Source organism: Mobula hypostoma, chromosome 2 (genome assembly GCF_963921235.1).
Source record: "Mobula hypostoma chromosome 2, sMobHyp1.1, whole genome shotgun sequence".
Classification (NCBI taxonomy): Eukaryota; Metazoa; Chordata; class Chondrichthyes; order Myliobatiformes; family Myliobatidae; genus Mobula; species Mobula hypostoma.
This window is the reverse complement of record NC_086098.1, coordinates 40,244,737-40,267,978: the sequence shown is the minus strand read 5'-3', so window position 1 is coordinate 40,267,978 and position 23,242 is coordinate 40,244,737. Positions and strand designations below refer to the sequence as shown.

At 41.4% G+C, this 23,242-nt stretch overlaps 1 protein-coding gene across 1 annotated transcript in view; it reads right to left on the bottom strand.

Moving 5' to 3' along the window:
• Positions 1 to 23,242, bottom strand: part of LOC134339428 (trifunctional enzyme subunit alpha, mitochondrial-like) — a 63,158-nt gene that overhangs the window by 23,612 nt on the left and 16,304 nt on the right. Inside the window, exons 5-11 of the mRNA XM_063035925.1 lie at positions 22,653 to 22,791; positions 20,604 to 20,723; positions 18,202 to 18,304; positions 14,076 to 14,198; positions 3,262 to 3,380; positions 3,113 to 3,169; positions 382 to 491 (exon numbers count right to left, since the gene is read on the bottom strand). Of these exons, the coding sequence (XP_062891995.1) occupies positions 382 to 491; positions 3,113 to 3,169; positions 3,262 to 3,380; positions 14,076 to 14,198; positions 18,202 to 18,304; positions 20,604 to 20,723; positions 22,653 to 22,791 (771 nt within the window). The remainder of the gene's footprint in view (positions 1 to 381; positions 492 to 3,112; positions 3,170 to 3,261; positions 3,381 to 14,075; positions 14,199 to 18,201; positions 18,305 to 20,603; positions 20,724 to 22,652; positions 22,792 to 23,242) is intronic.

Below are 23,242 nucleotides of genomic sequence, written 5' to 3'. Positions count from 1 at the left end.
AAATGCATATTCAAATTAAAAAGTAAACAGTGTAACGCTACTGGCACTTCATACATGAGACCTGATTAGTGACAGAAAGTTCAGTATTCTTATGGCCTGGAGGACAGAAGCTATTTACCGTCCTAATAGTTCCTGTCTTAATGGTATGGCATCTCCTACCTGATGGTAGGGGTCAAAGAGCTTGTTGAACAATTCAAATGACTACATTTGCTCCAACATCAATCAAATAAAAGAAGATTTTTTTTTCATTTCACATTTGATCAATCTTGTGTCATTTTAAATGTGTTTTGTAAAAACTGCACACACAAGGGATGCTTCTGAATTTGTCTGGGCATACTAGAAAATCAAACAGAAAACCATCTTATAAAGAAATACACTTACTCGCATTCTTTCTGTGGCTTTCCAAACTTGTTCTTCTTACACTCTACTTGACCATGATAAAGTCCAATCAGAGCTCTTGATTCATTTGTCATTGCCAATTCTCCAAATTTCTAGTTGGGAAAATTTGAAATAATTCTTGGAGTACAAAACATTAATGCTTATTGACTGTTAAGAATGTTTCTTGAAGATTTTTAAAGATATCACATGAAGAAAGTACATGGAAGAATCAAAGGTAAATGTGAATAGTTAAAGCTTCTGTGACATTACAAGAATGTCAAGAAGGGTCAAAAAGATATAAGAAACCAATTAACAACAGGAATTCTGCAGATGCTGGAAATTCAAGCAACACACATCAAAGTTGCTGGTGAACGCAGCAGGCCAGGCAGCATCTATAGGAAGAGGCGCAGTCGACGTTTCGTCAGGACAGGGTCTCGGCCTGAAACGTCGACTGCGAGTCCTGACGAAGGGTCTCGGCCTGAAACGTCGACTGCGCCTCTTCCTATAGATGCTGCCTGGCCTGCTGCGTTCACCAGCAACTTTGATGTGTGTTGCTAAGAAACCAATTAGAAGGCTTAGTCTATGTAATACATTTGCTGTGTCACTAAGTTAACATTACCTATTACATTTTACATTGTCAAATTTGAAATGCAGTTATCAAGATGGGGCCAGTGACCTACACAACTAACAGCAATGTCCTGCTGACAAGACACAAAACCACTACTTGCAGGGTGACTTGGATAGGTTGGGTGAGTGGGCAAACTCATGGCAGATGCAATTTAATGTGGATAAATGTGAAGTTATCCACTTTGGTGGCAAAAATAGGAAAACAGATTATTATCTGAATGGTGGCCGATTAGGAAAAGGGGAGGTGCAACGAGACCTGGGTGTCATTATACACCAGTCATTGAAAGTGGGCATGCAGGTACAGCAGGCGGTGAAAAAGGCGAATGGTATGCTGGCATTTATAGCGAGAGGATTCGAGTACAGGAGCAGGGAGGTACTACTGCAGTTGTACAAGGCCTTGGTGAGACCACACCTGGAGTATTGTGTGCAGTTTTGGTCCCCTAATCTGAGGAAAGACATCTTTGCCATAGAGGGAGTACAAAGAAGGTTCACCAGATTGATTCCTGGGATGGCAGGACTTTCATATGAAGAAAGACTGGATGAACTGGGCTTGTACTCGTTGGAATTTAGAAGATTGAGGGGGGATCTGATTGAAACGTATAAGATCCTAAAGGGATTGGACGGGCTAGATGCAGGAAGATTGTTCCCAATGTTGGGGAAGTCCAGAACGAGGGGTCACAGTTTGAGGATAGAGGGGAAGCCTTTTAGGACCGAGATTAGGAAAAACTTCTTCACACAGAGAGTGGTGAATCTGTGGAATTCTCTGCCACAGGAAACTGTTGAGGCCAGTTCATTGGCTATGTTTAAGAGGGAGTTAGATATGGCCCTTGTGGCTATGGGGATCAGGGGGTATGGAGGGAAGGCTGGGGGGGGGTTCTGAGTTGGATGATCAGCCATGATCATAATAAATGGCGGTGCAGGCTCGAAGGGCCGAATGGCCTACTCCTGCACCTATTTTCTATGTTTCTATGTTTCTTCTCCTCCTTCTTTAAATATACTCCTACTAATCTGTGTGAGATTGGAGCCGGTGATTTACATTTTGATAATGTGTTTTTTGGGCTGACAGTTTTGTTGCCTCCAAGGGAATTTGATGTAGTTGAGCGTGAGGTTGAGAATGGAATATGCGGCCTAATGGTGGAGCATAATGGAATATGCGGCCTAATGGTGGAGCATAATGGCTCCAATTTTCCAACAACTCATTGATTAATACGTTGAGCAAGACTAAAATCTAAGAGGGCAAGAGTGAAGGGTGAGTGCTCATCTGCCTGCATTAGACCAGTCACCTCCCTCACTGCTGCTGGAGGAAGGTACGGGAATCTTAGGTCCTGAGCAAGGTTTAATTGGTGTGGTTTGTGGATTGGAATCCTTTTTTTCCCTTTTTTTTTTGAAAAAGGCAACTCTGCAGTTCATGTTATATGTGTTTCTGGATTTTGTTTATGCCAAAAAATAAATACAGTGCTATACTGCAACATTTTGATTGGTATGGACTGGCTCTGCAGCCTGTAGGCAATGAATGACAGCACTAAATTGAACTAGACATTCCAACACTGTTTCAATTATTCTGTGATTTGATGTTTAATATTCTCCTGCTTTTTGAGATTTGCACGTTTTTTACTTCTGTTGTGTCTTGGGTGCTTGATATTTTCTTTGAGTTGGTTCCATGGTGTCTGTTTCATGGCTGTCTGCAGGAAGATGCATCTCAAGGTTGTATAATCCATACACTTTGATTTTAAACGTACTTCCAATTTTTCAAATATGGTGAATAGAAAAATTTGAAGCTGAGGCAATATTACGTTTCTCAGAAAAATGGCCAATATGTGCCACAAGAGGAATGTGTAACATAAGAGGAAATGAGACAAAAAGCAATTTTTGGAGAAATCTTTGCAAAGCGGATTTTTACAGTGAACAAAAATAATTAGGATTAGGTAATTCAGCACTCATTTTTTTGCTCCTTTCAAAATTAGCCTGTGATTAAATGTGAAGCAGCATCTTTCCAAAGGATGTTCAAAGACACAGCAGAATATGGTCTACACCGTCCCATCATTACCTTCCCAGAATATCTTGATTTTACACAATTAGCTAAGGGAGATAAATATCTCTCTCTTACCTGTGATTCAATCAGGTAACCAGCATCAGATCCCTGCTCTGATCCAGTCTTCACCACCTTCATTGAAGCAAATATTTTGAATCAGAAAAATTGAATTACACATCTTACATTAGTTTCACTGACCTAAAGAAGAGTGTTCTAATAATTACCTCAATGATCTTCAATGGGGCGGGATAAAGGCCCTTGGTCTGTGCCATCACCTTTTTCTCCACCATTTTGTAAATCTGTTCCCTAATGAAAGGGAACTTCATTGCCCAAGACTGAACCCCTGCAATGACAATCATACAATATTTGTGTATTTCATGATATTCAGGAACCTGCATTTGCTCAACCACTTTGACATGGATAACATCATACAGCACCACAAATGAAAGAAATGGAACCTCTAGCTAAAAAGATGAATTTTAAGTAGGATACTAAAAGACAGCAAAAGAGAATGCAAAATAATGGCACAGTTGGACTTTGATGATGAAAACCATGTGTGATATGTGAGAAGACATGTAGGTACCAAATGTAGAGGTTCAGTATGGAAAAGACATAAACAATAAGATAGGATTGAAAGAACCTGCAGAGGCTAGTCAGGTTCAAGGACTTACCATAATCTTTAAGGCATGCCTGTAGCGTAACAAGAGTACCCACTAAACGCCTTGATAGCTACAGCTCAAGAAACACTTGGGAACCTCAACATCATCCGGAAAAAAAATAGCTGTTTAATCAACGCCATCTTCTCAAATACTAAATTCCTTGATAAACAGCATTCTGTGGATGTAATGTGCCCTATTTACAATCACCATTACCTCTTCAGCAATCCCTCCCAAAACCACAAGTCTGCTATCTAGAACAGGTCAGCAGTTTCTCTCCAGATTTCACATTTGGAAATCACTTACTATTATTTTATCATTGTCGACTTAAAGTTTACCTTCATATTGGAGAAAGGCTAACTTTGAGGAGATACAAAAGGATTTAGAAGGAGTGGATTGGGACAACTTGTTTTATGGGAAGGATGTAATAGAGAAATGGAGGTCATTTAAAGGTGAAATTCTGAGGGTACAGGATCTTTATGTTCCTGTTAGGCTGAAAGGAAAGGTTAAAAGTTTGAGAGAGCCATGGTATTCAAGGGATATTGGAAACTTGGTTCGGAAAAAGAGAGAGACCTACAATAAATATAGGCAGCATGGAGTAAATGAGGTGCTCGAGGAATATAAAGAATGGAAAACGAATCTTAAGAAAGAGATTAGAAAAGCTAAAAGATATGAGGTTGCTTTGGCAAGTAAGGTGAAAATAAATCCAAAGGGTTTCTACAGTTATATTAATAGCAAAAGGATAGTGAGGGATAAAATTGGTCCCTTAGAGAATCAGAGTGGACAGCTACGTGCGGAGCCAAAAGAGATGGGGGAGATTTTGAACGATTTCTGTTCTTTGGTATTCACTAAGGAGAAGGATATTGAATTGTGTAAGGTAAGGGAAATAAGTAGGGTAGTTATGGAAACTGATGATTAAAGAAGAGGAAGTACTGGCACTTTTAAGGAAGATAAAAATGGATAAGTCTTCAGGTCCTGACAGGATATTCCCTAGGACCTTGAGGGAAGTTAGTGTAGAAATAGCAGGGGCTCTGACAGAAATATTTCAAATGTCATTAGAAACGGGGATGGTGCCGGAGGATTGGCATATTGCTCATGTGGTTCCATTGTTTAAAAAGGGTTCTAAGAGTCAATTTAGCAATTATTGGCCTGTGAGTTTGACGTCAGTGGTGGGTAAATTGATGGAAAGTATTCTTAGAGATGGTATATATAATTATCTGGATAGACAGGGTCTGATTAGGAACAGTCAACATGGATTTGTACGTGGAAGGTCATGTTTGACAAATCTAATTGAATTTTTTGAAGAGGTTACTAGGACAATTGACGAGGGTAAAGCAGTGGATGTTGTCTGTATGGACTTCAGTAAGGCCTTTGACAAGGTTCCACATGGAAGGTTAATTCGGAAGGTTCAATTGTTAGGTATTAATACTGAAGTAGTAAAATGGATTCAACAGTGGCCGCAAACACGAGGAAATCTGCAGATGTTGGACTTTCAAGCAACACACACATAAAAGTTGCTGATGAATGCAGCATCTCTAGGAAGAGGTACAGTCGATGTTTCCGGCTAACTGAAGGAAGAGCTAGTATGAGATTTGAAGGTGGGAAGGGGAGGGGGAGATCCAAAATGATAGAAGACAGGAGGGGGAGGGATGGAGCCAAGAGCTGGACAGTTGATTGGCAAAAGGGATATGCGAGGATCAAGGGACAGGAGGCCTAGGGAGAAAGAAAAGGGGGAGGGGGGAAAACCAGAGGATAGGCAAGGGGTATTGTGAGGGGGACAGAGGCGGAAAAAGGAGAGACAGAAAAAGAATGTGTGTATATTAATAAATAGCGGATGGGGTACAAGGGGGAGGTGGGGCATTAGCGGAAGTTTGAGAAGTCAATGTTCATGCCATCAGGTTGGAGGCTACCCAGATGGAATATAAGCTGTTGTTCCTCCAACCTGAGTGTGGCTTCATCTTCACAGTAGAGGAGGCCACGGATAGACATATCAGAATGGGAATGGGACGTGGGAGATGCCAGAGAGTAGTGGTGGATAACTGTTTGTCAGATTGGAGGCCGGTGACTAGTGTACTGTACTATACGATCTGTACTGGGTCCAATGTTGTTTGTCATATATATTAATGATCTGGATGATGGGGAGGTAAATTGGACTAGTAAGTATGCAGATGATACTAAGATAGGTGGCGTTGTGGATAATGAAGTAGGTTTTCAAAGCTTGCAGAGAGAGTTGGGCCAGTTAAAAGAGTGGGCTGACAGATGGCAGATGGAGTTTAATGCTGATAAGTGTGAGGTGCTACATTTTGGTAGGACTAATCAAAATAAGACATACATGGTAAATGGTGGGGCATTGAATGCAGTAGAACAGAGGGATCTAGGAATAATGGTGCATAGTTCCCTGAAGGTGGAATCTCATCTGGATCGGGTGGTGAAGAAAGCTTTTGGTATGCTGGCCTTTATAAATCAGAGCATTGAGTATAGGAGTTGGGATGTAATGTTAAAATTTTGCTAGGCATTGGTGAGGCCAAATTTGGAGTATTGTGTACAGTTCTGGTCACCGAATTATAAGAAAGATGTCAACAAAATAGAGAGAGTACAGAGGAGATTTACTAGAATGTTATCTGGATTTCAGCACCTAAGATACAGAGAAAGGTTGAACAAGTTAGGTCTTTATTCTTTGGAGCGTAGAAGGTTGGGGGGGACTTGATAGAGGTATTTAAAATTATGAGGGGGATAGATAGAGTTGACGTGGATAGGCTTTTTCCATTGAGAGTAGGGGAGATTCAAACAAGAGGACATGAGTTGAGAGTTAAGGGGCAAAAGTTTAGGGGTAACATGAGGGGGAACTTCTTCACTCAGAGAGTGGTAGCTCTGTGGAACGAGCTTCCAGGAGAAGAGAGGCAGATTTGATTTTGTCATTTAAAATTGGATAGGTATATGGACAGGAAAGGAATGGAGGGTTATGGGCTGAGTGCAGGTAGATGGGACTAGGTGAGAGTAAGTGTTCGGCACGGACTACAAGTGCCAAGATGGCCTGTTTCTGTGCTGTAATTGTTATATGGTTATATAAAGTGGATTACAGCAGCTCAAAGTAACAGTTTGTCACCACTTTCTCAAGAATAATATAAATAGTCAATAAATACCAGTCTTTCTTGGGACTATCACTTTCTATGATAACTGCAAAACCCTATTATTTTTCATTTTAGTGCCAATGGTATGCAAATGTTATACAGGAGTCCCCTGCTTTTCGAACGTTCGCTTTACGAAACCTCACTGTTACGAAAGACCTACATTAGTTACCTGTTTTCGCTAACAGAAGGTGTTTTCACTGTTACTAAAAAAGGCAGCGTGCGAAAAAAAGCAGCGCACGAAAAAAGGCAGCGCGCGCCCCGAGCAGCCACTCCTTCCCCGGAGCTGCATTCTCGCCGGCATTGTTTAAACACGTGCCTGTGAGCAGCCATTAGCAAGATGAGTTCTAAGGTATCGGAAAAGCCTAAAAGAGCTCGTAAGGGCGTTACACTTAGCGTAAAACTAGACTTAATTAAGCGTTTCGATCGTGGTGAACGAAGTAAGGACAAAGTGAGTTTGGCTTGTGGAAGTTGATGAAGATGATGTTGAAGAGGTTTTGGCATCTCGTGACCAAGAACTGATAGATGAAGAGCTGTTGCAATTGGAAGAGGAAAGGATAACAATCCAAAATGAATGCAGTAGCAAACGGACTGAAAGTGAAGTCGTCCAGGAACTGAACGTGAAGCAACTGCGTGAGATTTTTGCTGCAATGATAAAGTACGACTTTAATTTTGAAAGGGTACGTCGGTTTACGGCATATTTGCAAGATTGTTTGAGTGCTTACAGAGAACTGTATGATAGAAAAATGTGCGAGGCTAAGCAGTCAAGCAAGCCTTCCACATCAGCCACGGTAGACGACAAACCTCGACCTTCGACATCGAGGCAGGCAGACATAAAAGAAGATGACTTGCCTGCCCTGATGGAAACAGACAACGAGGTGACACCCCAGTGTCCCACCACCCCAACCCCTGGATTGTGGACAGATACAGATCTGCGAAGAATGCAGCGGTAGTCGGGACGCATCCAGCACATCTTTAAGAGAAAAAAACAAAATAAACAAGCTTAATTAGGTGCCGCCCGGCACGTAAATGTCGGCCTAGATCAGAGGCGATTGCTGATTGCGTCGCCTCTGATCTGGGCCAACATTTACGTGCCGGGTGGCAACTAATTAATTAGCTTGTTTATTTTGGCTTTTTTCTTAAAGATGTGCTGGGTGCGTCCCGGCTACTGCTGTACCCCTGCACGCTTCACGGATCGGTATCGGTTCGCTGCCCGGAGGGTGGGGGCCACTGCACCACCCCAACCTCCGACGACTCAGCCTAACACACCATCATCAGTGTGCTCTGCGCTGACTTCTCGATTCCGGTAAGTGATACTGCACTGTACATTTCTACTTTATATAGGCTGTGTATTTTTATAGAAACATAGAAAATAGGTGCAGGAGTAGGCCATTCGGCCCTTCGAGCCTGCACCGCCATTTATTATGATCATGGCTGATCATCCAACTCAGAACCCAGCCTTCCCTCCATACCCCCTGACCCCTGTAGCCACAAGGGCCATATCTAACTTCCTTTTAAACATAGCTAATGAACTGGCCTCAACAGTTTGCTGTGGCAGAGAATTCCACAGATTCACCACTCTCTGTGTGAAGAAGTTTTTCCTAACCTCGGTCCTAAAAGGCTTCCCCTCTATCCTCAAACTGTGACCCCTCGTTCTAGACCTCCCCAACATCGGGAACAATCTTCCTGCATCTAGCCTGTCCAATCCCTTTAGGATCTTATACGTTTCAATCAGATCCCCCCTCAATCTTCTAAATTCCAACGAGTACAAGCCCAGTTCATCCAGTCTTTCTTCATATGAAAGACCTGCCATCCCAGGAATCAATCTGGTGAACCTTCTTTGTACTCCCTCTATGGCAAAGATGTCTTTCCTCAGATTAGGGGACCAAAACTGCACACAATACTCCAGGTGTGGTCTCACCAAGGCCTTGTACAACTGCAGTAGTACCTCCCTGCTCCTGTACTCGAATCCTCTCGCTATAAATGCCAGCATACCGTTCGCCTTTTTCACCGCCTGCTGTACCTGCATGCCCACTTTCAATGACTGGTGTATAATGACACCCAGGTCTCGTTGCACCTCCCCTTTTCCTAATCGGCCACCATTCAGATAATAATCTGTTTTCCTATTTTTGCCACCAAAGTGGATAACTTCACATTTATCCACATTAAATTGCATCTGCCATGAGTTTGCCCACTCACCCAACCTATCCAAGTCACCCTGCATCCTCTTAGCATCCTCCTCACTGCTAACACTGCCACCCAGCTTCGTGTCATCCGCAAACTTGGAGATGCTGCATTTAATTCCCTCTTCCAGGTCATTAATATATATTGTAAACAACTGGGGTCCCAGCACTGAGCCTTGCGGTACCCCACTAGTCACCGCCTGCCATTCTGAAAAGGTCCCGTTTATTCCCACTCTTTGCTTCCTGTCTGCTAACCAATTCTCCACCCACACCAATACCTTACCCCCAATACCGTGTGCTTTAAGTTTGCACACTAATCTCCTATGTGGGACCTTGTCAAAAGCCTTTTGAAAATCCAAATATACCACATCCACTGGTTCTCCCCTATCCACTCTACTAGTTACATCCTCAAAAAATTCTATGAGATTCGTCAGACATGATTTTCCTTTCACAAATCCATGCTGACTTTGTCCGATCATTTCACCGCTTTCCAAATGTGCTGTTATCACATCCTTGATAACTGACTCCAGCAGTTTCCCCACCACCGACGTTAGGCTAACCGGCCTATAATTCCCCGGTTTCTCTCTCCCTCCTTTTTTAAAAAGTGGGGTTACATTAGCCACCCTCCAATCCTCAGGAACTAGTCCAGAATCTAACGAGTTTTGAAAAATTATCACTAATGCATCCACTATTTCTTGGGCCACTTCCTTAAGCACTCTGGGATGCAGACCATCTGGCCCTGGGGATTTATCTGCCTTCAATCCCTTCAATTTACCTAACACCACTTCCCTACTAACATGTATTTCGCTCAGTTCCTCCATCTCACTGGACCCTCTGTCCCTTACTATTTCTGGAAGATTATTTATGTCCTCCTTAGTGAAGACAGAACCAAAGTAATTATTCAATTGGTCTGCCATGTCCTTGCTCCCCATAATCAATTCACCTGTTTCTGTTTGCAGGGGACCTACATTTGTCTTTATCAGTCTTTTCCTTTTTACATATCTATAAAAGCTTTTACAGTCCGTTTTTATGTTCTCTGCCAGTTTTCTCTCATAATCTTTTTTCCCCTTCCTAATTAAGCCCTTTGTCCTCCTCTGCTGAACTCTGAATTTCTCCCAGTCCTCAGGTGAGCCACTTTCTCTGGCTAATTTGTATGCTACTTCTTTGGAATTGATACTATCCCTAATTTCTCTTGTCAGCCACGGGTGCACTACCTTCCTTGATTTATTCTTTTGCCAAACTGGGATGAACAATTGTTGTAGTTCATCCATGCAACCTTTAAATGCCTGCCATTGCATATCCACCGTCAATCCTTGAAGTGTCATTTGCCAGTCTATCTTAGCTAATTCATGTCTCATACCTTCAAAGTTACCCCTCTTTAAGTTCAGAACCTTTGTTTCTGAATTAACTACGTCACTCTCCATGTTAATGAAGAATTCCACCATATTATGGTCACTCTTACCCAAGGGGCCTCTCACGACAAGATCGCTAATTAACCCTTCCTCATTGCTCAAAACCCAGTCCAGAATAGCCTGCTCTCTAGTCGGTTCCTCGACATGTTGGTTCAAAAAACCATCCCGCATACATTCCAAGAAATCCTCTTCCTCAGCACCTTTACCAATTTGGTTCACCCAGTCTACATGTAGATTGAAGTCACCCATTATAACTGCTGTTCCTTTATTGCACACATTTCTAATTTCCTGTTTAATACCATCTCCGACCTCACTACTACTGTTAGGTGGCCTGTACACAACTCCCACCAGCGTCTTCTGCCCCTTAGTGTTACGCAGCTCTACCCATATCGATTCCACATCTTCCCGGCTTATGTCCTTCCTTTCTATTGCGTTAATCTCTTTTTTAACCAGCAACGCCACCCCACCTCCCCTGCATTATTTGCTATGATTTGGCAGCTTCATAGCTTAAAGATTACTGGAGAGAGTGTTCTTGCTGAGAGCACTTGCGTGAGATTTTCGCTACGAAGAACAGTGCAGGCAATGATTGTAGAGAAGTATTTCTACTTTATATAGGCTGTGTATTTTATCATATTATTCCTGCTTTTACTATATGTTACTGTTATTTTAGGTTTTATGTGTTATTTGGCATGATTTGGTAGGTTTTTTTGGGTCTGCGAACGCTCACAAATTTTTCCCATATAAATTAATGGTAATTGCTTCCTCGCTTTACGACATTCTGGCTTACGAACCATTTCATAGGAACGCTCTACCTTCGGATGGCAGGGGAAACCTGTAACAGTAAGTGCAATGACAGTGATTCTCTGGTGTTATATGGTGCCTAAAATGAAATTGACAAAATATAGGGAGGATTTAAGGTGGGAAGGGATGCCTTCACCTTAGTCACTAAAATACATTCAAGAGCCTTTATAAAGAAAACAGTAAGAAAAAAATTGGGACAGCTGAAACTGACAGAAAGGACTAGCATCTGAAAAATAGTAACAGTACTTTGAAATAGAGCAGGGGTTTCCAACTTGAGGTCCATGGACCCTCAGTTAGTAGAACTTCATGAGAACTCACACTTTACATTGATGGTACAGCAGTGGAAACTACAAGCAGTTTCAAACTTTTGGGACTGCACACAACCTTTCATGGTTCCGGAACACATCCTACATAGTCAGGAAAGCTCACCAATGCCCCTTTCCACTGCCTATCACTCAATGAGGACTGGCGTGTTTCCTTGATTTTCCCTTGCTGAAGTCCATAATCAGTTCCTTGAAGTTACTGATGTTAAGTGCAAGGTTGCTGTTGTGACATCACTCAACCTGTAGATCTATCTTACTCCTGTATGCCTCCTTGTCACTATCTGAAATTCTGGCAACAATGGTTGTGTCATCTGCAAATTGATAGATCATATTTGAGCTATGGCTAGCTACACAGTTGTAGGTGCAGAGAGAGTGGAGCAGTTGGCTACACACACATCCTTTAAGGTTCACCAGTGTTGACTATCAGCAAGATGGAGATGTTATTTTCCGATTTGCACTGAATGTAGTTTCCTGGTGAGAAAGTCAAGAGGGAGGTACAAAAGCCCAGGTTTTGGAGCTTGTTGATTAGGACGGAGGGTATGATTGTGTTGAACACTGAGCCAATAAACAGCAACCTGACGTAGGTTTGCTATTGTTCAGGTATCCAAAGCCAAGTGGCGAGCCAGTGAGATTGTATCTGCTATAGACCTATTGTGGTAATAGGCAGGAGTTGATTCTGGCCATGTTCAAAACACTCATCACAGTAGATCAGAATGCTATTGGGCAATACACATTGAGGCAGCTCACTCTGCTCTTCAGAGGCACTAGTATAACTGTGAAGCAGGGGGAGCTTCTGAATGTAGCGGTGAGACAGGGGTCCCCAACCTTTTTTGCACCGCGGACCGGTTTAATATTGACAATATTCTTGCAGACCAGCCGAGGGGGGGGGAGACGGTGTTCAAGCACGGTTGCCAACATTCTCACTCCCAAATAAGGGACAAAAGTAGCAGTCAAATACGGGACACTTGTGTTTACCCCCAGAAAGACTACCATGACCATGAAGCCTCGCGCGAGCACCTGTGTGCCCATGCGTGTACGTGCCGATTTTTTCCCCTACAAATCGGTTTTGGCTTAAAACTGATTTATACTTCTGCGTCAAATCAGCACCATAGGTATGGCGTAGCCACGAACCCTACGCAGTGCTTACGCGGATCCCTACGCCGTAGCCTGGCACGCACCTCTCCCAAAATGTAACTACGCATCACGGCAACGCAGACCGCAAAAAATGTGATTGGTCCGCTTGGTAGCATCGCATTTCCTCCTACGCTGCAATAGCTTCTCATTGGGCGACCGAAAGGCAGGGAAGGAACTCTGGCTGCAATGCTTTCCATAAAGCTTCACAGACCTCCGGAATTATGGAGGACACATTTCGCTTTTACGAAAAAAGACGCTCGCTTTAAACTTGTTTACCCCGAGAAAGACTATCATGACCATGATGCCTTGTACGGGCAGGTGTGTGTGCATGCCTGACGTGCGAATTGCAGAGCGATGCAGACACACCAACGCAGAAGTATAAATGCTCACAATGGCATTGCCCACTTGCATAGCCTACGGCACAAGCCTGACGGAGAAGTATAAATCAGCCTTTAATCTTCCCGATTCTGTTAAGTGAAACTACGCTGTACGTGCATTATTTCTACTTTATATAGGCTGTGTATTTATCATATCATTCCTGCTTTTACCATATGTTAGTGTTATTTTAGGTTTTATGTGTTATTTGGTATGATTTGGTAGGTTATTTTTTGGGTCTGGGAATGCTCAAAAATTTTTCCCATAGAAATGAATGGTAATTGCTTCTTCGCTTTACGCCATTTCGGTTTATGTTACGAAAGGTTTCATAGGAATGCTCTACCTTAGCGGGGGAAACATGGGACAAGGGCAGTCCTGTATGGGCAAACCAATTTAGCCCAATATATGGGATGTCCCAGCTAATACGGGATAGTTGGCAAACCTATGTTCAAGTTCAACAGTGCGTGACAGGGAATAAGGAAAGGTGCAGCTGACTCATATCGTTTCATATCATCAAATCATACCGTTTCCTCGCGGCCCAGTAGCAAATGCTTTGCGGCCCGGTGGTTGGGGACCACTGCAGTGAGAGATTGAAGATGTCCTTCAACACGCCCGTCTGTTGGTTGGCACAGGTTTTCAGTGTCCTACCAGGCACAACATGAGGGCCTGATGTCTTGACAGCCCAGCTACTCACTACTGGATCAGATTTCAAGGAAGTGTGCCTCTTCACGATTAAAATTTAATTCAAAATGTAATACAGAAATGCTTGCAATGTTTCTGAATTTGGCAAAAAAACTTCAAGCACAGGCAATGGATAGAGGTCATAACTATGAGATCATAAATGAAGATTACAAACATTACAACAGAAGAATACAAAATTAAACATACCATTTGTTGTGGCAAAAAAATATTTATAGTAATCTGATAAACTGCATGGAAAGACACACAGAAATTATGTAATGCAGTTTAGAACTTTAAAAAGTTCTACTATTGCAGTAAATTATATATTTTGCTTTGAATACTTACTGTCAGTCAGCTTCTGATCCTTCTTAAGAGAAATTTCTTTATTTGCTATTCCTCTGGCACAATTAATTGCCACTTCTTCCAAGTATTCCACTGTCCTCTCTTCTGGAGTTTTCAACCCAGGGCCTATCAAGTTCAAAAGTTAATGCAATTTTAATTATAAAGCATTTCAGCACAGGCACAGGCACATCGTCTATCTACTTCTATGAGAGCAACAATGTCCAGAATGAATGAGAACAAATTATGAAGATACTATACCAATTCCAGAGTCATTTGTAAACAACATTTCCTTCCAAAAATTATTTTAAACATCAAGTAGTACTGTTCATTGGTTAGATTTCTGCCAGTCTACTTTTCTATCTAGTATTAAAGTACCACTTTTAAAATAAAAAAATTCAAATATAGACCAGCTATATTTCTGTACACCATAAAACTCTGTGACCATGATGGAGTATTTAATCATGATAAATCATACACAAAATTAATGTTGGACAAAATCTAGAAAAATCATTATATGCCATGAACTGATGTTTACTGGAATAAAGACGGACATTCCTTGATATACAAAGAGGTTTGCTCTCTGGGGGAAACACAATGCAGAATTGATAAGCTTTGTCATGTTTTTTTTTTAAAGTATAACTTGTACAATGATAAAACTTTTGGATTAGCTTCACTACAAAAACTCTGTACTCCAGTGCTCAAGAACTTTTGACAAAAATAAATCCATCACTATGGCTTTTGCTGACAGCAAAGACAGACAGACTTGATGAGAGACTGGAAAAATGTAATGTTTGAGAGATCAGGCTGTCCTTATACACTACTCACCAAAAGCAATATTCAAGTCCAGCAAATAGTAAGGAAGGCAAGTAGTATGCTGGTCCTCATTGCTAAGAGGATTTGAGTACATAGGATATGGAAGAGTACAGCACAGGAACAGGTCATTCGGCCCACAATGTTTTGCCAAAACCAGATAAGAAGCAAATCCAAAACATCAAAACACTAATCTCTCCTATCTACACCTTCTCCATATCCCTCCATCTTCCTTATATCCATATGTCTATCCAAACATCTCTTAAAAGCCTCTAATGTATTTGCATCTACCACCACACCAGGCAGAGCATTCCAGGTGCTAAGTAAAAAAAAAAATTACTCCTCCTATCCCCCTTAATCCCTTCTCACCGTCAATGCATGCCCTTTGGTATTAGACATTTCAACCCTGGGAAACAGATACTCTCTGTCTACTCTAGTTATACCTCTCATAACCTTGTAAATCTCTATCAGATCTCCCATCAGCCTCCGACTCGCCAGGGAAAACAACCCAAGTTTATCCAGCCTCTCGTGATAGCACATGCCCTCTAAATCAGGCAGCATCCTGGTGAACCTCTTGTGCACCCTCTCTATAACCTCAACATCCTTCCAAGTGGAGGGGAAACTAGAACTGTACACAATACTCCAGATGTGGCCTAACCAGAGTTTTATAAAGTTGCAACATAACCTCCTGACTTTTGAACTCAATGCCTCGACTAATAAAAACAAGCATTCCATAAGCCTTCTTAACCACCCTATCAACCTGTGTAGCCACTTTCAAGGAGCTCTGAACTTGGATCCCAAGATATCTCTGCTCAGCAACACTGTTAATGACCTTGCCCATAACAATGTATGGTCTCCTTGTATTTGCCCTACTGAGGTGCAACACCTCACATTTATCTGGGTTAAACTCTATCTGCCATTTCTCAGCCCATATCTGCAATGGATCTATATCATGCTGTATTTTTTTTGTCAGTTTTCTACACTATCCACTACTCTACCATTTTTGGTATCATCCACTAATTTACCAACCCACCCACCTACATTTTCATCCAGATCACTTATATACATTACAAACAACAGAGGACCCACCACAGATTCCTGTGGAACTCCACTAATTACAGACCTCCAGCTCGAATAAGTTCCTTCAACCACTACTCTCCATCTCTTCTGTCTTTCATGCGCAAGCCAGTTCTGAATCCAAACAGCCAATTTGCCACAGATCCCATGCATCTTAACCTTCTGGATTAGCCTCCCGTGTGGGACTTGGTAAAACGCCTTACTAAGATCCATGTAGATAACACCCACTGCCCTAGTCTCATCAATCTCCCTCATCATCTTGTCAAAAAACTCAAATCAAGTTGGTAAGGCATGACCTGCCACACACAACGCCATGCTGGCTCTCCCTAATTAGGCCATTGGCTTCCAATTGTTCATAAACCTTATCCCTAAGAATTTTCTCTAGCAATTTCCCTACAATTGACGTGAGATTCTGGTCTACAGTTCTTAGGATTTTCCCTTGTTCCCTTCTTAAATAGGGGTACAACATTGGCCACTTGCCAGTCCTCCCAGACCTCACCAATGACTACAATAGCTAGGATGCACTGGTGCAATTATACAGGACCTTGGACAAGAACCTACCTAGAGCTTTGTGTGAAGATTTGGTCTCCTTATCTAATAAAGTTGTTCTTAACATGGATGTAGCTTAGAAAGTATTTGAAATTGATTCTATAAAGGCAGGATACATCAAGGAGGAATTGGGTAGATCAGGCCTAAGGAGAACATGGTAGCATAGTGATTAGTGCAACACTATTACAGCTTGAGGTGTTCCAGAATTTGGAGTTCAATTCCAGCGCCAACCGTATGTTGTCTCCAGGTGCCCCAGTTTCCTCCCACAGTTCAAAAACGTACCAGTTAGTAGGTTAATTGGTCATTTTAAGTTGTCCTGTGATTAGGCTAGTGTTAAAATAGGTGGGTTGCTTGGTGGATATACTCTCTTTAGAAAAGAATGAAAGTGGAATCTCATGGATATGTATAAAGATCTAACAGGACGAGGTACATGGAGGATGTAGAACCAGGGGTCAAAGCCTCTGGTATGGATTTCAAAACTCAGATGTGAGGAAGCTTCTTCATCCACTGGATGGTGAACCTGTAGAATTTTCTGCCACCAAATGCAGCCAAGGTCATCTCATTTAAAATAGTCAAGGAAGTAGATAAATTTCTTGATGTCATAAGACACGTGAATTATGAGCCTCAATTGTGCTGAATTGTGGATGTCCCACGATCCAAATTGTGCTCTTAGGTTATGTCTCTATATTTATGGGAGCCACCCTATCTTATTTGACATCTAAATAGATGGTTTGCTGGTAAAGTGGTTTGTATTCTTGCTTTAGTTTAATTTTAAGGCTTTTAATTTTTATCAGATAAATGCTTTAAATTAAATTTTCTGACTTTTAATTTCAAATCATTTCTAATTGATTTTATGATTATGAAGACACGTAGTCCTCTTATATTGTCATTTAGTAATGCATGCATTAAGAAATGATACATTATTTTCTCCAGTGTGATATCACAAAACACAGGACAAACCAAGACTGAAAAAACTGACAAAACCACATAATTATAACATATAGTTACAAACAGTGTAACAATACCATAACTTGGTGAAGAAGTCCATGAGGACAGTAAGTTCAAAGTTTCTCAAATGTCCCACATCTCACGCAGACGGGAGAAGGAAGAAAAACTCTCCCTGCCATGCCGACCACAATCCGACTCTGAGTCATCCAAAAACTTCGAGCTCTGATCAGCTCTCCGACACCGAGTACTGAGCGCCATCTCTGTCCAAACGATTCGACCTCCTTCTCGGTCGCCAAAAGCAGGCAACGCCGGGGATTTTGAGGCCTACCCTCCGAAAGATTCACGACCACACAGTAACGACAGCAGTGAACGGGCGTTTTAGAAATTTCTCCAGATGTTCCTCTGTGCTTTCACGTCCATTCTCCATCAAATCAGAATTGTCAACTTTTAATCACTTAAATCTATTCAATTGTTTCCAAATGATCAACTACTTAGATTAAACAAATGCACAAGCTTTGAAAAAGGGCTTCAAATTGTAGGCTGTTCTACCTCATGCAACAACTTAAGTAACATGGCCTGTAGATTCATTACAGCATCACAGAATGCATGTGAAGTGCAGGCAAATCAAGCATGATCCAGCCAAATTACGGCAGGCTCAGGCTTTCAATCTATTTGAAGGGAAAAAAAACTCCCAACTTTTTCCCCCCATTGTTAAATGTAGGATTTCTTAGAAGTATAAACTTACCCAGGGGAGAAACTAAATGGTCCACTATACCCATCTTCTTGGCTTTATCAGCTCGAATGTTTTTCCCAGTCAACATCATATCAAGAGCATTAGGAAGGCCAATCTGATAATAATTTAAGGCAAGAAATTAGAAAATTGAATTATATTCAATGTACCGCTGAGAACCAGGCCATCAGGGCAAAATGGTTAATACCAGTTTATACCAGTTCCAGATAAGCTATTATCTCCAATGATGTATATCCTTCAGCTTTCTTGTCCAGTGTTTATTGTATGTCATGCTATCATAATAAATCTGTATATTATTTGTCTGTCCAAATAACTCGGTAAGGATGATCATACATAACTTTCCTCTTTGAAATCTGTTTTCAACTCTTGCTTTTTTTCCTTAAAATTTTATCTATTATGTTTTTGAACCAGGAACTGTGCCATCAATTTGTATCATCAGGATAGGGTCTTGGGTGTGTACATATGTGTGTACACACACACACACACACACACACACACAGACGTGACTATGTTTTTTTGCTCGCTGCTTTAGATTGCTATGTTTTGCACCTCAGCCATGTTTTGTTCGGGTGTATCCGTATATGGCTGAATAATTAAATTTGATTTTTAAATTAATTTGATCATGTATCTTGCACATTTAGTTATACTATATACACATAGACACTTTGTTTGGATTTTTTTAAACATTGGAACAATTGTTTCCCCTCATTCTCTTATTTCATTTCTAACACATTTAAAAGTCACAAACAAGAGCAAATCCACTGTAAATCAAAGTAATACACACAAAATGCTGGAGAAACTCAACAGGCCAGGCACTATCTATGGAAAGAGTAACCATTCAACGTTTCAAACGAAACCCTTCATCAGGACTGGAAAAAGAGAGAAGTCAGGGAAAGGTGGGGGGAGGGGAAGAAGAGTACAAGGTAGTGGGTGACAGGTGCAATCAGGAAATGGGGTGGGGTGAAGTGAAGAACTGGGTAGTCGATTGGGGGGAAATCTGATGAGAGAGAACAGAAGGCCATGGCAAAAAGGTGGGGGGGAAGCACCAGAGAGTGGTGACAGGCGGGTAAGGAGATAAGGTGAGAGAGGGAGAAATGGCAATGCGGAATGGTGAAGGTGGAGGGAATAACTGGAAGTTTAAGAAATTGATGTTCATTCCAACAGGTTGGAGGCTACCCAAATGGAACATACCCTGAGTGTGGCCTCATCGCAGCAGCAGGAGAGGCCATGGACTGACACGTTGGAATGGGAAGCAGAATTGAAATGGGTGGCCATCAGGAGATCCCACTTTTTTTGGCGGACAGGTGTTTGGCAAAGCAGACTCCCATTCTGCGTAGGGTCTCACCGATACAGGAGGCCACAGCGGGAGGACTGGACATAGTAGATGACCCCAACAGACTGACAGGTAAAGTGTCACCTCGTCTGGAAGGACTGCTTGGGCCTCTGAATGATAGTGAGGAAGGAGGTGTGAGGCAGGTGTGGCACTTGGTCTGCTTGCAATGGTAAGTACCAGGACAGAGATCAGTGGGGAGGGACGAATGGACAAGAAAGACATGAAAGGATCCCTGCGGAAAGTGGGGAACGAGGGAACGATGTGTTTGGTGGTAGGATCCTTTTGCAGATGGCAGAAGTTAAGGAGAATTATGTGCTGGACGCGGAGGCTGGTGGGGTGGTAGGTCAGGACAAGAGAAACCCTATCCCTGGTGGGGTGAAGGTGGTTGGGGTGAGGGCAGACATGTGTGAAATGGAAGAGATGTGGGTGGAGCAGCATTGATGGTATAGGAAGGAAAGCCCCTTTCTTTGAAGGAGGAGGACATCTCATTAGTTCTGGAATGAAAAGCCTCATCTTCAGAGCAGATGCGGCAGAGACGGAGGAATTGAGAGAAGGGGATGGCATTTTTACAAGTGACAGGGTGGGAAGAGGTATAGTCCAGGTAGCTGTCAGAATCAGTGTGTTGATAAAAGATATCAGTAGATGAACTGTCAAATTAGTATCTATTAGTGGAGAGAGAGAGAGAGATGGAGAAAGGAGAGGGAGGTGTCAGAAATGAACCAGGTAAACTTGCAGGCAGGGTGTAAGTTGGAGGCAAATTTAAAAGACTATTCCTTTTATGCAAAGTAAAACACTTCAAGAGGTCTTAAAATCTGAAAAATCAACATGCTTTGTGTGAATATTTTTGGAATAAAACGACCATATCTTCTCTTTAAGTTACATCTAAAAGACATATTCTAAGCTACAAAGAAACCTATAATGGTGCATAATAGACTCATCAAGTTCATTTTTCCCACTGCTTAGTAGGTTATTTGATTATGAATTTGACAAACAAGAACAGCATCACTGAACTCAGTTATTTTGGTTGATACTGCAATCAAATTTGCATAGTAGACTTACGTACCATCTTTGGCAATCGCTGAGTACCACCGGCTCCCGGCAGTAAACCAAGCATGACTTCTGGAGTGCCCAGGACTGTCTTTCTGTCCTTCGTTGCTATCCTGTACTGGCAGGCAATTGCGACCTATAAGCACATTCAATAATTTAGTTTCAGTGATAGGCGTATTAAAAAAAAATCTACTTTTTTTTGAATAAGACGCAATGAGCTATTTGCCTACAGAGAATGCTGTGTCACCATTTAATTACAAAACTGAAAGCAATCACAAGTTCCTCCGCAATCTATCACAGAGTTATGCATATATCATACAAATCACTTCAACTCAAATGATGTTCATCATATTCCATTTCTAACTCTGCAATGGACGGTTGCATTCCTGGGCGAGGAAGGGTCTTCGCCTAGGAGACATATGAAATTCTGTGTGAAAGCAGAAGCCACAGGGCTGATCAATCTTCTACTGGATCAGAACAGAAGACTCTTACGAGTTGCTTTCAATGGCCTATGCCCCAGGAGGGCGCTGAGCTTAAGAAGAAGATACTCCATTTCTGATTGAAAAATCACATGAAATTAAATTATATCTTTAAATATTTTGGTGATAATTTCACTAAATCATGGATTCCTTCAGATCCAGAACTGAAAATGAAATAATGATGTATAGAACAAGATCTTGAGTTATATCAGAATTTATAAGGGTAACAGTGCAAAACACAAGTTGCTGAGTTGGCTTATCAGAAGGCAAAGATAATCGTGAATGAAAAAAACAACAATTCAGTCAAGATAAAGGATAACAAGACATATTGCTAGCTCTAAAAGTAGCTGTATACATTATTGAAACAGGCCCTTCAACACATGTCCATGCCAGCCTTTTATTCCATCTACACTAATCCATTCTGCCCACATTAGGACCATCTTTCAATGTTTTGCCCATTTGAGCCTGTCTAAATGGCTTTTATATGTAGTAATCGTATCTGATTCTACCACTGGCTCTAGCAGCAACTCTGATAGCTCAACTACTCTCTGAAAAATACTTAATTTTTAGATCCCTTTTAAAACTTCTTCCTCTCACCTTAAACTATCTTGTTTTTGGTACTATGGGGAAAAGGTTTCGACTATCTCCCCTATCTATGCCTCTCATAATCCTATATACTTCTTTCTTCCAAGGGTCACCTCTCAGATCATTCACTTCTGGAAAACAGCCTAATCAATCTCTCCCCATGAAGGTTATGGGCCAAATTCAGGCAAATGGGACTTGCTTACATTGGGCATCTTGGTCAGCATTGACCAACTGGGCTGAAGGGCTTGGTTTCTTCCTGTCTAACTCCATAAGTCTACGATGCCTAGTCCTTAAATACAGCAACATCTCAGTAAATTTACTCTTCACTCTCTCCAGCAAAAATCACAGTTTTCCTATAATAAGACTATAATCATTGAGTGTGATCAAAACAACATTGATTCAGTACTTACATGCTTCAATAATTATATCTTACTTTAAGTATGTTGTGGGGAAAGGGAAGTGTATATAAGTTTTGATTTAAACAATTAGAAAAGTCCACTTTTCAAAAGCAAGAAAATAATAATCGCAAAACAGGAAAACACTGAACCAATGGCAAAATTTTTTTGAAGGAATTCAGAACATTGAGGTAAATGCCTCTTAGGTGGGAGATGCAATTCATTCAAGACATATTTATATGGAGCAACATAAATAAGCAGATGTAGATTTACTCTGGAGCTACAAAGCATCTGCTGGAAGAACTCAGAGAGTCAGGTAGGATCTGTGAGAGGAAAGGAAAGGAATCAGTGATGTTTTGGGTTGAAACATTGCTTCAAGACTGAGAGTGGAGAGGCAAGATGATCAGAATGAAGAAGAGAAGGGGAGTCTGGAGTGGCTGGTGGACTGAGGAAGGTTGAAAGATGACAGGCAGGTTCTGATAGATGGGGGAGGAGAACAGGGTTTGATGTTGGGAGATAGTGGTGGTCATTAGCTTCAAGCCCTTTCTCCTTGTTTCTCTGCAACTAGTTAGATTGCACATAACAAAGAAAGAACAAAGTCCATACCTCAAGACCGCCACCCAGACAGGAACCATTGATAGCAGCGACAACTGGCTTAGTGGACCCTTCAATCTTCGAAAAAATTTTCTGTCCTTCTTGAGATAAACGAACCACCTCTTCAGCAGTTTTACACTCCTCTATCATACTGCAAAGAGAACAAGCTTTTGTGCAACTACATTTAATACTAATGTAACCCACTTACAATGCAACTTTTTTCACATTCATAGGATTTAACAATACTGCAGCCAATGCCAGCTTCTTGCTAAGAGCTTAATTTATATTGGACCAATAAATAATCTTCTTTTGAGCTACTTTTGGAGACTGCAATACAATCAAAGGCTTCAACATAACCCGAAAAACATTTATAGATTTTAAACATGTTGATCAAATTAGAAATCATTGTTTCTTGATTACTTAATTCAGACCATACATAGTAAATTCTTAAACTGTACATTACGCAAAGTTTTCTTTCCCCTTTAAGAACACAATAAAGATAATCTGTCAAGAAAGTAACTTTCTCACACTCTTCAAAATTAAAACTGGTAGAAAAACAAATGCTATGATTAATAGCTTTAAAAAAGCTAAGTTTAAAAAAA